At 49.4% G+C, this 16,018-nt stretch overlaps 1 protein-coding gene across 2 annotated transcripts in view; it reads left to right on the forward strand.

The window, feature by feature from the left end:
- CUX2 (cut like homeobox 2) overlaps positions 1 to 16,018 on the forward strand; it is a 191,797-nt gene that overhangs the window by 116,746 nt on the left and 59,033 nt on the right. For both annotated transcript variants that reach the window (XM_049789315.1, XM_049789316.1), the window contains exons 2-3: positions 7,433 to 7,543; positions 10,301 to 10,348. In XM_049789315.1, coding sequence (XP_049645272.1) covers positions 7,433 to 7,543; positions 10,301 to 10,348 — 159 coding nt within the window. The remainder of the gene's footprint in view (positions 1 to 7,432; positions 7,544 to 10,300; positions 10,349 to 16,018) is intronic.

Genomic DNA, 16,018 nt, shown 5'->3' on the forward strand with positions numbered 1-16,018 from the left:
GAGCACTCCCCCAAAATACTCTCATCCTTCATGACCTTCCTGGACTGCAAATAGTACAGCTCTGGGTGGCTCCAGGCCACACAGGCAAGGCAGTTTCAACTGAGCAGGCCAAGAAAGACCATAGGAGGTTGGCAGCCATGACCGCAGATGAGCTGTGACAGTGGCCTTGCCCAAAACCTCCGTCAAGCCCTAGTTCCCACCCCTCAACCTGTGTCACATGTGAACCATCCTGTACCCCGTGCCCACTGTCCCTGTACCCTGCATTGGCTACTGTGGCTGGAGTGGGAACAATCTGGAAGACCGAGCCCATTGGAGAGACAGCCCTAGTCATGGCTCCAGGTACTTGGCAGCTGTTGGCCCTGTTCACCACACATCGCCATCTTTCTCTTTTAACAGAGAAGCTGAGTTGGAGGCTGTTGTCTGAGGCCAGGCTGCTAGTGAGATCCCAAGAGACTCTTTTATCATCTGGGGGAGCCCTTACAGGTCCCTTCCTTAAGCCATAAACATTCTCGGAGCATCTACCGTGGGGATCCGAGGGAAAGTTCTAACACCCTCCCAAGAAGGTTCATTTTAGTAAGTGAATCCAGAGGAAACCATGAGTGAGGAGGAAATGGAGGACTAGGGGAACCAGTTGGCTGGAATCACCCCATTCCTGGCCCGAGAAACTCCTCTTGATCCCAGATTCTCCTCCCTCGCAATGCTTTCCTCAGTCACATATCACCTTGCACCATATCCCCCAAACTTTACTCTCATCAGTAAATCTCACAGCTCACTCCTTAGCAAACACACGGATTCCTGAGCCCCCATTTTAAGATGGTTCCACTGAGGCACACTCAGAGGCTCATGGTCCCAGTTCTTCCACTGGCTGAGAAGTTGAAATTTCTCAGAGGATGGGTCTGTGCCGGAAAGAATTGTGCATTTTCTATGGGTGGGGCATCCCCAACCAAGAAACACTGGGGATCTTTACAAGGATGGATTCAGGTTTTAAGAAACTTAACACTGGGGCCAGCATGGTAGCGCTAGAGGTAAGGTTCTGCCTTGCCAGCGCTAGCCTAGGACTGACCACAGTTCGATCCCTCAGCGTCCCATATGGTCCCCCAAGCCAGGAGCGACTTCTGAGTGCATAGCCAGGAGTAACCCCTGAGCATCACCGGGTGTGCCCAAAAACAAAAACAAAAACAAAAACAAAAAAAAGAAAGAAATTTAACACCTTGGGGCTGGAGAGATAGTATGGAGGTAGGGTGTTTGCCTTGCATGCAGAAGGACGGTGGTTTGAATTCCGCCATCTCATATGGTCCCCCTAGCCTGCCAGGAGCGATTCCTGAGCATAGAGCCAGGAGTAACCCCTGAGCGCTGCCGGGTGTGACCCCCCCCCCAAAAAAAAGAAGTTTAACACCTTGCAGCTGGAGCGATACCACAGCAGGGAAGGCACTTGCTTTGCCTGTGGCCAATTGGATTTTGATGCTGATCCCAGTATTCCACGTTCTCCCCCAACCACCACCAGGGGTGACCCTTGAGTAGCACCAGGTGTGGCCCAAAAAACAAAGACCAAAAATTAGCACCATGTGGGGCTGGAGCTGTGGTGCAAGTGGTAGGGCGTTTGCCTTGCACACTCTGACCTAGGATAGGCCACAATTTGATCCCCCAGCATCCCATATGGTCCCCCAAGCCAGGAGCGATTTCTGAGAGCATAGTCAGGAGTAACCCCTGAACATCACTGGGTGTGGCCCAAAAATCAAAAAAAAATTTAACTGATGAAATTGTATAGATAATACAGTGGGCAGGGTGCTTGCCTTGCATGCAGTTGACCCTGGTTCAAGTTCACCATCCCATATTGTCCTCCAAGTACCACCCAAACACCACCAGGAGTGATTTCTGAGCAGAGTCAGGAGTCAGCCCGGGGTATCACTGAATGTGGCCCCAAGCCAAAAACAAAACAAAGCATTGAATCCCCAAATGTCAACTGTTTTCAGAACTTCATGCTGAGAGCCAGACTACAGCAGAAAGAGCACTTGCCTTGTGGTTGGCCAGCCCACGTTTGATCCTCAGCATCCTATATGGTCCTGCAGCACCACCAAGAGTAATTTCTGAGTGCAGAGCCAGGAGTAACCCCTGAGCACCACCAGGTGTGGCCCAAAAACAAAAAGAACTTTGCACTAAGTGCCTTGTTCTTCCAGGAGAGACACTTGTAAGTAGCAGCCTGAATCACCCCCAGCAAGTTGTTTCCCCAGATTTGCTAACTTTCTGGAGCCCCAAAGACACCCCCTCCTCTCCCAGTGCCCCTTCCCCTGGTTTTTCCAATGGAGGATCGCCCTGTGCCGGCCCTGCCCTTTCCTCACCTCTCCAGCACTTGCTTCCAATCTTTCTTTAAAACAAAGACAGACCGTAGGCCTTTGTTTTCATTGTGCTATTATTTCAATGCTGCCGTCTATTTCTGGCACACGAGTCTCTAGTGATTAAAAAAGTTTCCTTTCCAAATGCACTTATTTAGGCTTTAAAAAAAAGGAGAGGGGAGTTTTGTCAGGAAGGTCGAGAAGCAGGAACATTTTTCTGCCATGCTGGGGTCAGATTAGGGGTTCCGTCGCAGGGGTAATCACGCAGAGTGTGCGAGCAAACATTCTCCAACAAGGCCATATGATTACACGGGTGTGGAAGTTCATGGAGCTTAAAATTGAATGTAAAGCTGTGTGTGTGTGTGTGTGTGTGTGTGTGTGTGTGTGTGTGTGTGTGTGTGTGTGTGTGTGTGTGTGTGTAAGTCAACAAGAGTGGTGCTAGCCCCACGAAGACAGACACTAACAGCATTTTGGGCAGAATATTAATACAGCCAGATGCTTGCACAACCTCTGTGGCCTGAGTTTGGGCAGCCATGAGCTGGACATACTCAGCCTCTGAAATCCCAAGTGACCTGGATGCTAGGTGCTAAAATGTCCCAGAACACTGATCACAACCCCCCTCAGACGAGGTGCACCCTCACCCCACAGCCAGTGAGCCTGTGCAGTAAGGAGGCTTGCTTTAGGGCTGTAGATTCATATTCTCCCGGGGGCCCCCTAATTCTTGCTACCTCATGGAAGGTCCCACTATGGTTCAGCACACACTCTCTCTCTCTTACTCTCTCTTTTTCTTACAGTGGCCCAAGCCTCAGCTGCATCCATCATCTGCTTCAAGCTCATTAAAATTATTTCTTTTTAGTTGCAAATGGGCTGTTTATGATGATCATTATTTGAATGGCCTGCGCTGGGCTCCGGGCTGTCTGTCTGCTGCTGATGGCCGGTTAATCAGATGACTCTCCTCCCGCCCAGCAGGCTCAGAGTCTGGGGTTGTGTTAATCACGGCTCCCCCCACCCCTGGGGGAGCCAGGAGCCAGGGTGGGGGTAAGGGGAGACAGGCTGAGTCCAGCTCCAGCATCAAAGCCCAGGACTGCACTGGGCCTGCCAGCAGGTTCTTTACACATTCAGAGCCGACTCCAGATCAGAATTGGTTTACAGATAGGAGGTTCCACACACACACCCCGATTCCTTCCAAAGTAGAAAGTGCTGTGAAATTGTTCATTTTTAATATGTTTGTTTGAAAAGACACTCACCAAGGCTGTCATTGGCCCTCTTGCTTTGTTGATGTTTCTTTTTTCATCTTTCTTTTTTTCCCCAATATATTATTTTTCAGTATGTGAGATTTGAGGGTAACACCCAGAGGTGCTTAGAGCTTACTTCTGGCTTGGTGCTTGGGGGCACTCCTGGGGGAGCTGGGGGGAGGACTCTCTAGCTGATGTCAGGGATCAAGCCAGGGTTGGCCACATGCAAGGCAGGTGCCTTATTACCACTCTAGTATTTCTCTGGTCTCTTTTTCTGTATTTTCTAGATCTATATTTGGGAGAGGGGTTCTTATATTCTCCATTTCTTCCATTGTGTTTAATTTTTGATAGGAACCGATTTTGATTCTCTTCACAATTCTTTTTGTGTATATTCTATGACAGAGAGAATGGGAGAGAGTCCACCTTTGGAAATTATTCTTTTTCACACCACAGTTTCTTCATGTGAAGACTTGGGATAATAAAATATACTTAAGGATCACCTGTCTTCAAGGAAATAAATCCTTTGAATAATGCTAGTCCTTGTTTAGCTATCATCAAATGCTTAAAATATTATTATTGCTTTGGCCAGAGCAATAACGCAGCAGTAGGGCATTTGTCTTGCATGCGACCGACCCAGGACGGACCTGAGATTGATCCCCCACATCCCATATGGTCCCCCAAGCCAGGAGCAATTTCTGAGCACATAGCCAGGAGTAACCCCCGAGTATCACTGGTATGGCCCAAAAATAAAACAAAACAAAAAATTATTATTGCTAAATGAATGTTCTTTGTATACCAGTGTTATTAGCAGTATTTGTTTATCGGAGCATCTCTTTCAGGCTGGAAAGGAGTGAGTACAACCCTCTTTGCTTTTTCAGAGGGTGAACTTTGCAAAGTGTTAGTACTCATTTTGGTCGGGAGAAATGAGATTTTTACTGACCTGTACAATCTAGAATTCTTAGTATCCCTGATCCATTTGTGGGTATGTTAAAAGCTCTCAGTTTGTCTAAATGCAGGATTCCAATCAGCCCACACTTAACTGGGTAGTTGGTGCCATGCTTGGCTCTTAAGGCATGTGGAACTTTCCTGACAAGCTCCCAGGGCATCTCCCGCCATGGGGAAGTGGTACAGTCTGGCCTCTGAAGATTGGGATTTGAAAATGTTGGCTTTATAAGTCTCACTGAATTATTGGAGCTAACTAATCTATTTCTTCACCTGTTTGAACCACTGAACAGCACGTAACTATGTTTGCATCATGTATGTAATGAACTTAGTTGCACGGTACCTTGTTCATGCAATAAAGCCCCCAATAAACGGGGTTCTCGTGTGATTTGACATCCTCATTGGTCACATCGGTGGTGGTGGCAACTTATCAATGAAAAATGGAGCCCAGGTCAGCTATGTGCAAGGCAAGCACTCTTCCTGCTGTCCTGTTCCTCTGGCACCCTGGGTGGTGTTTTAAATGTGTTTGAGACCTCAAGAAGAGTGGTGGGTGTGGGACAAGAAGGAAGCATCTCAGAGGAGAATTTGTTGTCAGATACACCAAGTGGCTTCGGCTTACGCCCTGCACATTATGATAAAAGGCACATCTGTGTCTTTAAGACAGATTCTGAAAATCTGCCCAACTCCAATTCACCGAAACTTTCTCCTCTAGCAAGGGAGATTCTGTGCAGCTGCCTTTACCATCGGCTCTGTTTTTGTCCACCCACCTTTAGTTCGTTCTGATACTGCCAGCACTTCCCTCCCAGGTCAGACTGCATTATGGCTTCCTCGTTGGGATCTCTGGGTTTTTAAAGGATATTAAGCCAGAAGTCTCCTTACTTCTGTCTTCCTGGAAAATGGTCAGAAGCTGTTTTTATTTCTTTCTCCCTGGACCTTCATAATTCCTCGCCTGGCTCACAGTCCCAGGAACTGATTTCAGTACCTCGGAGAGCGGCACACAGCAGCCCCTTTCCTTTATTTATTTATTTATTTATTTATTCTTTTAGTCTCACCAGGCAGTGCTTAGAGGTTACTCCTGACTCTGTGCTCAGGAACTAATCCTTGTGGGGCATAGGGGAACTATATGAGGTGCTGAGGATTGAACTCAAATAGTCTAAATAGAATGCAAGTGCTCTGCCAACTATCACTGGTCTCTCAGGTACATTTGGGGGGGACCTCCCCTCCAGTGGCACTCAGGAGTTACTCCTGGCTCTGCACTCAGGAACCTCAGGAATTACTCCTGGAAGCCCTGGGGTACCATATGGGATGACAGGGATCAAACCCAGGTCGGTTTGGTAAGGCAAACACCTTACCTGCTGTGCTATCATTCTGGCCCCCTCATATACTTTCTTGACCTTTCTCTTCCAGCCTTGTGATTTCTCAAAAAGGTTCTTAATTTCTTCCAAAATAGAAACTCCCCCCAGGACTCCTCCCAAAGTCTTGTTAGGCAGACACTTCCCCAAGTTTGGGGAGAGCTCTTCAGCCCCTGGTGGATATGAGGCTGATGGGGAACTGTACTATGGTACAGAATTCACCAACTCTCGACATGATATAAGACAATTACCGTGCATTTTGTCTCTTAGAGGGAAAAGGATTTGCAGCGGGTTAATAGTACTTTTATTTCATTATCTAATGGTAAAAGTGTTTCATTGTGTGTGTAAGATGAATGCGTATTAGCAGTGACAAATGGGGTCTTTCAACACGGTGCAGGGCCTCCTCATACATATGTTAGATTAAAGAGTTCACCCTAGAAATACACTCTCGCATCTGCGTGTGTGTGTTTTTAATAAATCTGATTGCAGAAATTTATTGCATCACCGGATTTAGGAAATTACGGGCGCTTGATTGCTACAAATATAATCGGGTGATATATACAGAAATGCTCCTCGAGTTATGGTCCAGAAAAAAAAAAAAAGCCCATCTCAGGACGCTAGCGAGGAAGCGGCAGACCACATAAACAGCGTTTCCTGAATTATGCAAATGAAACCCATGACAACCCGGAGTGAAATGTGCCCTCCCATGAAACTGCCACTGTTAGGATGGAGAAGGCAGAGAGTGGGGCCCAGCAGACACCCTCTGCCACTATGTGCCCCACATTTCTCTCTGCCACTATGCCACACATACCTGGTGATATCTGCCTCCTTGCACATAAGTAGCAGAGCACCTTCCCCCCCCCCCACCTTGGTTCTGCATCCCAGAGCCGTGATGAAATATTCCTTAGACTGGAAGTGAACCCTGCATGATTTACGGCGCTGTCCACAAAAGGTCAGCTTGCTTCTTATTGGCACCTTCATTTTTCCAAAATCTACTGAAATTAAAAAGCCATCTCTATCTTAAAAGGCGTATTTATGAACCCTTAAGTGTGAGTAAGTCATAGTTGGAACCGTTCCCGCCCCTGATATATGAAAGCTGTCAACAGCACTTTCTTGCTCCATCCTCTGCCCATACAGTATGCCGCACGGTGCTATTTTGACATGGTTTGGAGATGTTTTCTGTCGTTGCTGACAAGCTTATGCCATCGCTCCTTTGGAAATTTAAGAGGTGGAGCAGGAGAGTAGGGGAGAGAAGAAAAAGTACAACCCCACCCAACTTTATGGGCCATTATTGATCTGGCCTGGCTTCTCACCAGCAAAAGAGCTGCCCTGGATTTTTTTTTTTCGGTTGCATTCCCCCCCACTTTTTTTTTTCATAAATCATTCATTTGTGCCAGGAGTCGATAACTCTGTCTCCCCTCTATGAGTTAAGAAAACTTGTTCAGAATGCTGTTGAGTATTGAGTATGATGATTAAAAAGGAAGAAGAGGGAGGGCAAATCTCTTTTCTTTTCTCTCTCTCTTTCTCTCTCTTTTTCTTTTTTTTTTTTTTCCTTTTTTTATTGTTCCAGAAGGAGCTTAATTCCGTCGCTTCCGAGCTGTCTGCACGGCAGGAAGAAAGTGAGCATTCTCATAAACATTTAATTGAACTCCGCCGGGAATTTAAGAAAAATGTACCTGAGGTACAGTATATTTGCTGTTCTGGAATTAACTCAGTGGGAATGCGAATTTCTCTCTGTTCAAACTATATTTTGAAAACGGTAGACATAAGTGACTAACAAGAAAAGAAGCTAATTAACCACAAAGAAAAATGGCAGCCCCCATGACTTCGGGGCCCCAATACCGCAGAGCTGGTGCCAGTAAGGGCACTAGCGCCCCAAAATCACTTCCCCCACACATGTCTCCAGAACTGAGTCAAGTGGGTGACCTGGATAGCAGAGACCCTCTGCCCAGATTTCTTGGTTTCATTTGCTCTTCTCTGCTCTGGCCCCCAGCTCCTCATCTGACACCACCTCCAACCACCCCACTTATATTTCTGTGTTTCCCTTTTCTTCCCTGGCCTTTTCTTCCCAGCCATCTTAGGGATGTCCAGCCACCCCACTGGGGTAAGAGACTAGAACTGACATGCTTCTGTTCTTTACCAGAGCAAATGTGTGAATTCCTTTCTCTCCTCCAGCAGAACCCCTGTTGCTTCTCAGATTAAAAAAAAAAAAACTACACACACACACACCCCAAAAAATTGGGAAAATGGAGTCAGGTGTGACTTACGCAAGCCAGAAGGGAACAGCCCAGCAGCCTCCAGCTTCTCTGTCTGCTGCTCAGAGAAACTGACCTTGGGTTTCAGCCTAACCTGCTTGGAGGGGTGTAGGCAGGAGGCCAGAGGGAAATGGGAAGGAGGGGGCCTTCCCAAGACAGGGGACCATGTGGGCACGGGAGCACAGGCATCAATCTCCCAGCTCTGAAATTCTTGAGGCCAAATCTTGAAGCTTTGGAACTTCACAGGAAGAGACACAAGCATTTGACTAAAGGTTAGGTTGAGGAAACTCAGAACCCCAATCCTGGCTGTGTAAGCCTCAGGTTCACTCCACCAAACCAAAGCCCAGGCTTGTCCTTGACTGCCTGAGAGGTAATCTTCACTTTCCCGCACAGTGACCCCAGTCAAGACAGGGACCTTTTGCCTGGGGGTGTCAGTACCTGAAGCTTCAGTCTTGTTTGTCCAGACCCTTCCCCAGGCCATGGGGGAGCCCCAAGAATGAGGGGAATCCAGGCCAGGTTTTAGGCCTCCAAGTTCACTTACATAATGTTAATACTGCATAATTATGCAATTATGTAATTAGGAGGAATAAGTTTCCATTCCTATTATAGTCGCACCTCTGAAAACCCTCATTTTTTGGAGCTCGTCTCCTCCCATGGCAGAGCTGTGCCAAGGCTTTATTCCAGAACATCATCTGCTGGGGCTCAGCTCAACCCCCTCAATCATGCCTGTTCTCAGTGGGCCAGCCTTCAGAAATGTGGGTGCTGGCCCGAGCCCCAATACCCCTCTGTGACCACCAATTCTTTAAGTCCCCCATGCTGTGGTTTTGGGAGGTGGTCCTTCATCTATGCCCCTTTTCTGGGCCACCATGAGAAAGACAGTCCTTGGGTGTCAATTTCGGGGGACAGAAGACATGGTTCTGGGGTTTTTCCAGCAGTAAGAGTCCCTAAACCTCACTTCCAATTCTCCTGTAGGGATGTTTTTGTATGTAAAATCTCTCAAGTTTACACCAACTTGCCAACATTTGGAATCTCAGGTTTTAATTACAGAGGGAACATTTTGAATTTTGGGGGACCAGTTAGAGCTCACCACTAACCACCCCGTGACATGTGCTGTGTTCCGGGACACCACACCCTCCACCCTGTGCTTGTGGCCTGCAGCCTATGCATCCTTTCCTCGAGCTCATGTCCACCATGAGGACAGACATGCAGGCCCATGTCCTGAGGCTGCTACGCACATTCATGTGCCAGTGACTCTGACAGGCTTGGGGGACCCTAAACAGTGACAATGGGCTCCCAGGGCCTACAGAGACCTTTTACACTACAGCTGAACCCCATGCTCTTCCAATGGTGACAGCTATGCTGTGTGGCCTGCCCCTTTGCTCCCCACTCTTCTCTGTGGCCCTCCCCAGCCCTTATATATCTCCTTCTCCAGGGGATTCCTGGGGGCTGGGGGAGCATTCAGGGGTCTTGGAGGAGACTGGGATGTCAAGGCTGGGATCCTGGAACATTCTAGAAGGGCCTCCACTTTCCCTACTCATTGAGGTGCCCCTGGATTAATGCCCCGCCCCCCACAGGCTTGGGAAAGGCAGAAAGTCAGTGTACCCAACTAGCCAGGACCCCCCAAGAGAAAGAGCAAAATGCCCTAGAATTTATCAGCTTTTAGCCAGACGCTGCAGGGGTGACCCAACTGAGGCCCCCAAAACTGCATGTTCTGATGAGAACAGAACAGAGGTACCACTTCTAGTGCTTCCAGGAAGAGGTGCCAAGGGGTCCTCAAAAGAGCATTCCCCAGAGGATCAAGGTTGTCAGAAGAGGCCTCTGGATGGCTATAGAAATTAAGGCCATGTTTCTGGCCCTGGACACCCAAAATATCCCATGATGGACCCAAAAAGAACATGCCACAACCCAGGTGGTTTGGGGCACAGCCTCCTCCCTGTCTCCCAGAACCCGCACCCCATGCCTGATGCCCTGACTCCTGACAGGCCAGCAGAGAGGGAGTCAGATGATCTGTGAACCTGCTTCCTATAGTTTGCCATAGGATGGGATGTGCAGGGTATATGAAAGGGGTCTGGAAGAGGGAGCCTATGAGCCGCTGTGGGGTGGACAGAGAGAGGGACAGCATGGACGCATGGTGGGAACCCTTCCCAGCAAGGTGCTGACCTCTCCAATCATCTCTGTTTCAGGAAATCAGAGAGATGGTGGCACCGGTGTTGAAAAGCTTCCAAGCAGAGGTAAGCAACTGACAGAGGCCCCATCTCCTCTCTCATCCCACCTGTAGTGACCTGAGTTGGCCAAGGTATTCTGAACACTTAGGGGAGCCTTTCCTCACCCTCCTAAAAATTCCATCTCCTTCCATCCAGATGAGCTCATGGAGAGACCATGAGGACTGTTCTCTCTTGTGGTTTCTACTGTCCTGGCCCCAAGAGAGCCTTCATGGGACTCTGCCCGGCCTCTCTTCAGCTCCCAGCTCAGCCAGAGGAATATCTGAGCTGTACTAGCCTCCATAGCTCCTAGAAATGCTAGAAGGCTGCTGGAAACACTTCTGGTTCTTTTGAGATGACATTTGCTGTGCTCTGATCTGCTCTTCTTTGCTATGATTGTCAAACATCTGCCTGGCCTCTGAGCACAAATCAGTAGGTTCCCCTTCCTTCCTGCTGCCCACCACCACTTTACCCACCTGGAGCCTTGTGATGCATCTGAACCTTCCCATTTCTCCTCATGGCTTCACCTCCCAACCAGTCTTTGTCCCCATGTTGGGCAGGCAAGGGAGGTCAACAGGAGGACAAGCCCTCTCTCAAATGCCCCTTTCCAGGACACTTCCTGGCTGGTCTTCCCCAGGATCTAGATCTTGGAGGGTTGGCCCTGGTCCAAGCCTGCCCCTGGATGTGTCATTTTGTTGTTGTTGTTGTTGTTGCTGTTGCTTGTTTGTTTGGTGGCCATATCCAGCAATGTCCAAGGGTTACTCCTGGCGCTATAATCAGGTATCATTCCTGGTAGGACACGAGGGACCTTGTGGGATACTAGGGATTGAACCTGGGTCGACTGTGTACAAGGCAAACAATCTACCTGCTGTATTCTCTCTCCGGCTCTGGATGGGCATTTTAAAAATCCACCACCGCAAACCACTTGCTTTGAAATCTGTCATTTTGGAACCACGTTCTGAATAACCACACAGGCCGTGAAATTTAGATCTATAGATAGAAGTGCCGCCGAATTCCTTATTTCTCTTGCCTTCATTTTATTACTGACTTTACAGATATGCTTATTCATGTACGCGACCCTCTGGTTTTGGATGCCTTTGGTTGTAAGGGGCCTGAGCTCCGAGGGAGGGAGAAAATCAACCTGAGGGAGGGCAGACCAGCCAAGTAGGGATTGTATTGAGTGGCCATGGGGTGGGTTTTAATTTTTGTTTGTTTCGTAGGTTGGTTTTATGTGGGAGGCCACACCTGGCTGTACTTGGCTTACTCCTGTCTCTGTGTTCAGGGGGACCATGTGGGATGCCAGAGATACAACCCAGGTGGACCACAAGCAAGACAAGCTCTCTCCTCTCTGTACTATTGTTTCGGCCCAAAAGATTTTTATTTTTTAAAAGGTGGGGGAGGTCTGGGATTTAAAGCAGGAGAGAAGTTCAAGGTCATATCTAGTGCCTAGAATAGCATGAGAGAGGCCAGAACCAGCTCCCTGGTCTTAAATGAGTTCAAAGAAGTAGCGTCAGGCTAACATCCAGGATGTGCTTTTGACAGTAGTGGATGTACAAGGAATCTTGTCATGGGCAGGCAAGGTGGCTTGAAATACTAGAACATGTACTTTGCATGCCAGACCTCCAGATCAGTCCCCAACACTGCTCCTGGTCCTCCCCAAGCACAGCTTAGATATGGCCCACTCCCCCAAAAAGGAGGTTTGGTTATGAGTCCTGCTGTGGTGCCCCCCAAGAGGGTTGGGTCTCTACAGGGCTGGGCTGCAATCTGTCTCTGACCATGGAAATCAGGCTTGCAGTGATCCAAAGAGACCCCAAGTGGAGGCTAGACCCCCCCCACACACACACAATGCTGTCCACTTGAGCAGTGCTGGGTAGGGTTGGTGTGAGGGGCACAGACATTTTGTGCGCCCTCTTGCCCCCTCAAGGATCCAGTCAGTGGGAAGGAGCCATTGTGCCAGGCAGCCGGTTGATGTTCAATAAGTGTTGAGGACACAACCCTCTTGGGGAGCCAGCAGAGAACAGTCATTTCCAAACCCATGCGGCATAGCCACTTTTTCTATAGCTGGGAAGCTCCGAGAACTTCGTTAATTTTTTCTTAAGAGGCCATTCAATCGTCCCTTTAACATGACGAAAAAGATTACATTTGTCTGGCCTTATATTCCCGAAACCCCTGCTTTCCTCATGATCTAGTGGCTAATCCACAGGGCGCCTGCCGCACCCCCCTTCCCACCCACCCCCAACATGCCTGGGGCATCGACGCCGCTACCACAGGAAAGGTGTTAATAAAAAGGATCTTTTCCATCCAGAACAGACTGCGCCTGGCTTCGGCCATTTATAATCCAAATCTGATTTTCATTTTCATTTTTTTAATGAGGGTTCATCCTTTCTGCTGCTTGCCTCACTCTCCATTCACCAGGCTCCGGGCTGGAGCTGCAGGTCCCCAAGTGGGTATTAATCATCTCCCAGGAATATTCCCCCAGGCAAACAACGTCCCAAGTCCCATAAACCAGCCCATAAAAATGCCCTCCTCCCCCCTGCACGGGCTCGCATTGAAATATCGTGTGTTCAAGTTCATTCCTTAATTCCACGGCGGCAGCCCTCTGGCCTCTTCCTTTTCTTTCTATGGCTGGAGAGACACTTGTGCTGTCTGTCTCTCTGTCTGTCTGTCTGTCTGTCTGTCTCTCTCTCTCTCTCTCTGTCTCTCTCTCTCTCTCTCTCTCTCTCTCTCTCTCTCCCCCCCCCATTGGTGAAAGGAGATGTAGAAGAAGTATAATTTCTCTGCTGTGACTCAGGAAGCTTTTTCTCCCTGGCTTGATTGCTAAAAGGCCAGTCTGGATTCCCCAGATTTCCAGACTGGATTTCCTCAGGGGGGGGAAACAGAGACAGCCAGAGAAGGTGGCTTCACTGAGACAGCTTGAAATGGCCAAAGTTTGAAGATCCTGCACACAGAGAAAAGAGCAAGACGAAAGCCCCGCTAATTACAAAAGTTGCTTTATGAAAGATAATTCAAAGCAATAATTTAGCAAACATAATCAAGTCGCACAGATGGGGTTGTTGATGGATGGATTGCAACATGCAATTAGCAGTTCTCGCAGTTACATATCATTAACCCTCCGAGCACAAAAATTATTTTCTCATTATTAGTTGAAAAGGTAAAATTAAGCTGACTAGACAGTAAAGGAACAAACTACAATTAATTACCTTCATTTATTACAGTCATTATTTTAAACTTATTTTTACTAGGAGAGGAAGATGAAAACATCTAAATTAAAAGTTTTGTTATGCCAAATCAGAGGTGAAAACTTTTCCTGAGGAGTGGCAGCCCCAGCCTGAGGGACCCTGCAGAGAGGGGACGGTGCTCAGAGGGGATGATCCTGAAGGGGGATTCTGCAGGAGGACCTAAGGATTTTCCTTTTTAGGCCACAAATGGGACATGGCCAGTGGGTGGCAGGAGAGTCTGGGAGGTCCTTCCGACACTAGGCTCTGACTGAAGTCGTGTCTGAGTGGCCAGACCTCTTGTTTGTCACCACATGGAGAACACTCAGTGCTGCCGTCTCAGCTAAGTGCATGGCTTGTCCCTGGTTCTCACTGTAGGACACACCTGTTCCCATGCAGGTGTGGTTCTGGAAACCAGAATGTTCTCTCCCTGCTGCCCCAGTTAGATGGAACTCTTAGGTCTCAGCGGCTTTCAAGGATGTCCCAGGAACACCCAGACACATTTCCCCCCTGAGATGTGGGGTTGGTGCAGTCCCTAGATAGTCGCTCAGTGGCGGCCACCAGCCTGGTGTGACCTTGCCCCTCCCATGTGAGAGGACTGTGGAGCAGTCAATTTGACCCCCAAGTGATGCCAAGAGTGATCCCTGAGCACAGAGCCAGGAGCAAAACCTGCCAGGTGTGACCCCAAGCCCTCTCCCTCCCCACCTAAAACCTCATTTCCTGCAGCACCATGCTATGGCATCGTCTCCTAGTCTGGAAGCAGAGTGTTGATGGTAGGGCTGGGTGCCCTGAGCAGAACCCAAACACACTGGATGCCTCCTCCTCAGGTCTTGCCATCTCAGCAGCTGTTGGCTAATGTTACAACCGACTCCACCCACGCTCTAGCAGGTGCCAGTCTGGGTCTCAGCCGTGACTCAGGGTAACAGCACCTTGAGCCCTGAATCACGTGGATCTTGCCTGCCACTTGGGTGGAGATACAAGACCCCCCCTGCTGTGGACTGAGGCATTCCAGATCCTTCCCTGCCCACCTCCCCCATGATCTGCCCAGTCCCTGTCCCGTTCTTTGCCCCCCTCTACCTACCACAACCCCCCAGGCCACACCAACAGGGCACAAAAGGAGAGAGCAAAATCCAGGGTGCCCAGTCACCTCCGCTTCTCCCTGAAACTGTGTCCTTGCCCCTGACAGCCACACCCTTGCTGTGGGCCACCCCTGTCTGGAATTCTCAGGGGCATCTCACCGCTCCCTTTCCAGAGAGGGTCTTATATATGCATGCATCTGCCCAATGGGGGCCAGCAGACCCCCAATCCCTGGCCCCTCCCAGGTAGGCTGCTTGGGACAGGGGCACCTCATGACCCCCACATTTTCCAGGTGTTTGTGCTGGAGTCTGGTCACCAGGTCATGGAAGAAGGGACAGAGTTCCCCAAACAGAGCAGGGCTAGATCAACTCCTAACTGGAGAAAGCCAGCTGCTAATCAGATGGCAGAGGAAAGGGGGGAGCCCTCCAGAACCTCAATTCCACCTGGAGTTTTCTGAAACATTGAGAACCCCCTAATTTCCTTCCCAGCACTGATGGACATGAAAGGGTATCAACCCCTAGACAAGACCCTGCAGAGTTGGTTCTGCCACCCAGGTGCCTTTGGGTATCTCTGTTGCAAAACTAAGGGGGGACTCTCACCCCCCACCCATCCCTTCCCTTCCAGAACCCAGCAACCCCTCCAGGCCAACCCCAACCCTTCTGCTGCTTCCCAGAGAGGCCCAGACCCCTTTTCTGCTCCATGTCACCCGCGGGCTCCCTTTGAGCTCCCAAGTTAATTACAGCTTTTACTTTCTCTTCTAGTTTTTGCCTTTTAACATCAATTTGCTCTTTTAGCTTTGATACCATAATTCTCTTATTCCCCGACTACCCTCTCCCTAGTTCCCAGCGCCCTGTGACCGTCCCTTTGTGGCTTGGGGGCTCCGAGGGGCCCATCAAAGTGGGACTGGAGCAGCCGTGAGTGGCACACCAGGCCGGAGAGAGCAGAGAGAAAAGGGGTCTCGTGAGCTGCTCAGGGGGCTGTGGACAGAGGTGGTGAGGCACTTTTCTGAACTCACCCTGCAGAGAGTGGGAGAAGTGCTTCAATTTGGAGGCTCAGACAGAGCTCTCAGGGGTCCTGATTAAAAGCAAAAGTGGACCCTGCAAAGGGTCAGGGCTGCAGGGGGAAGGCCTCTCCCCTCAGCCTGATCCTAGCCAGTGGCAGATAGTAAGTGCTCAGCAAACAGGATATCTCCTGCCTCTGAAATCTGGCAAAAAGGATTCCTGAGCCCACACACTCACGCACGCCCCATTCCCTCCGCCCTCCTGTGATGGCACGGGACTTTGGGTGGTGCAAATCCTCCGTGGCATCTAGACCTGAGACTGGCCCCCCTGGGCAGCACTTGGGACCGGACCCAAAATGAGCCAGAAGTCCTTCTGAATTTAATATCACTTGCCCACCAAAGCACCAT

The sequence above is a fragment of the Suncus etruscus genome, chromosome 15 (assembly GCF_024139225.1).
Source record: "Suncus etruscus isolate mSunEtr1 chromosome 15, mSunEtr1.pri.cur, whole genome shotgun sequence".
NCBI lineage: Eukaryota > Metazoa > Chordata > Mammalia > Eulipotyphla > Soricidae > Suncus > Suncus etruscus.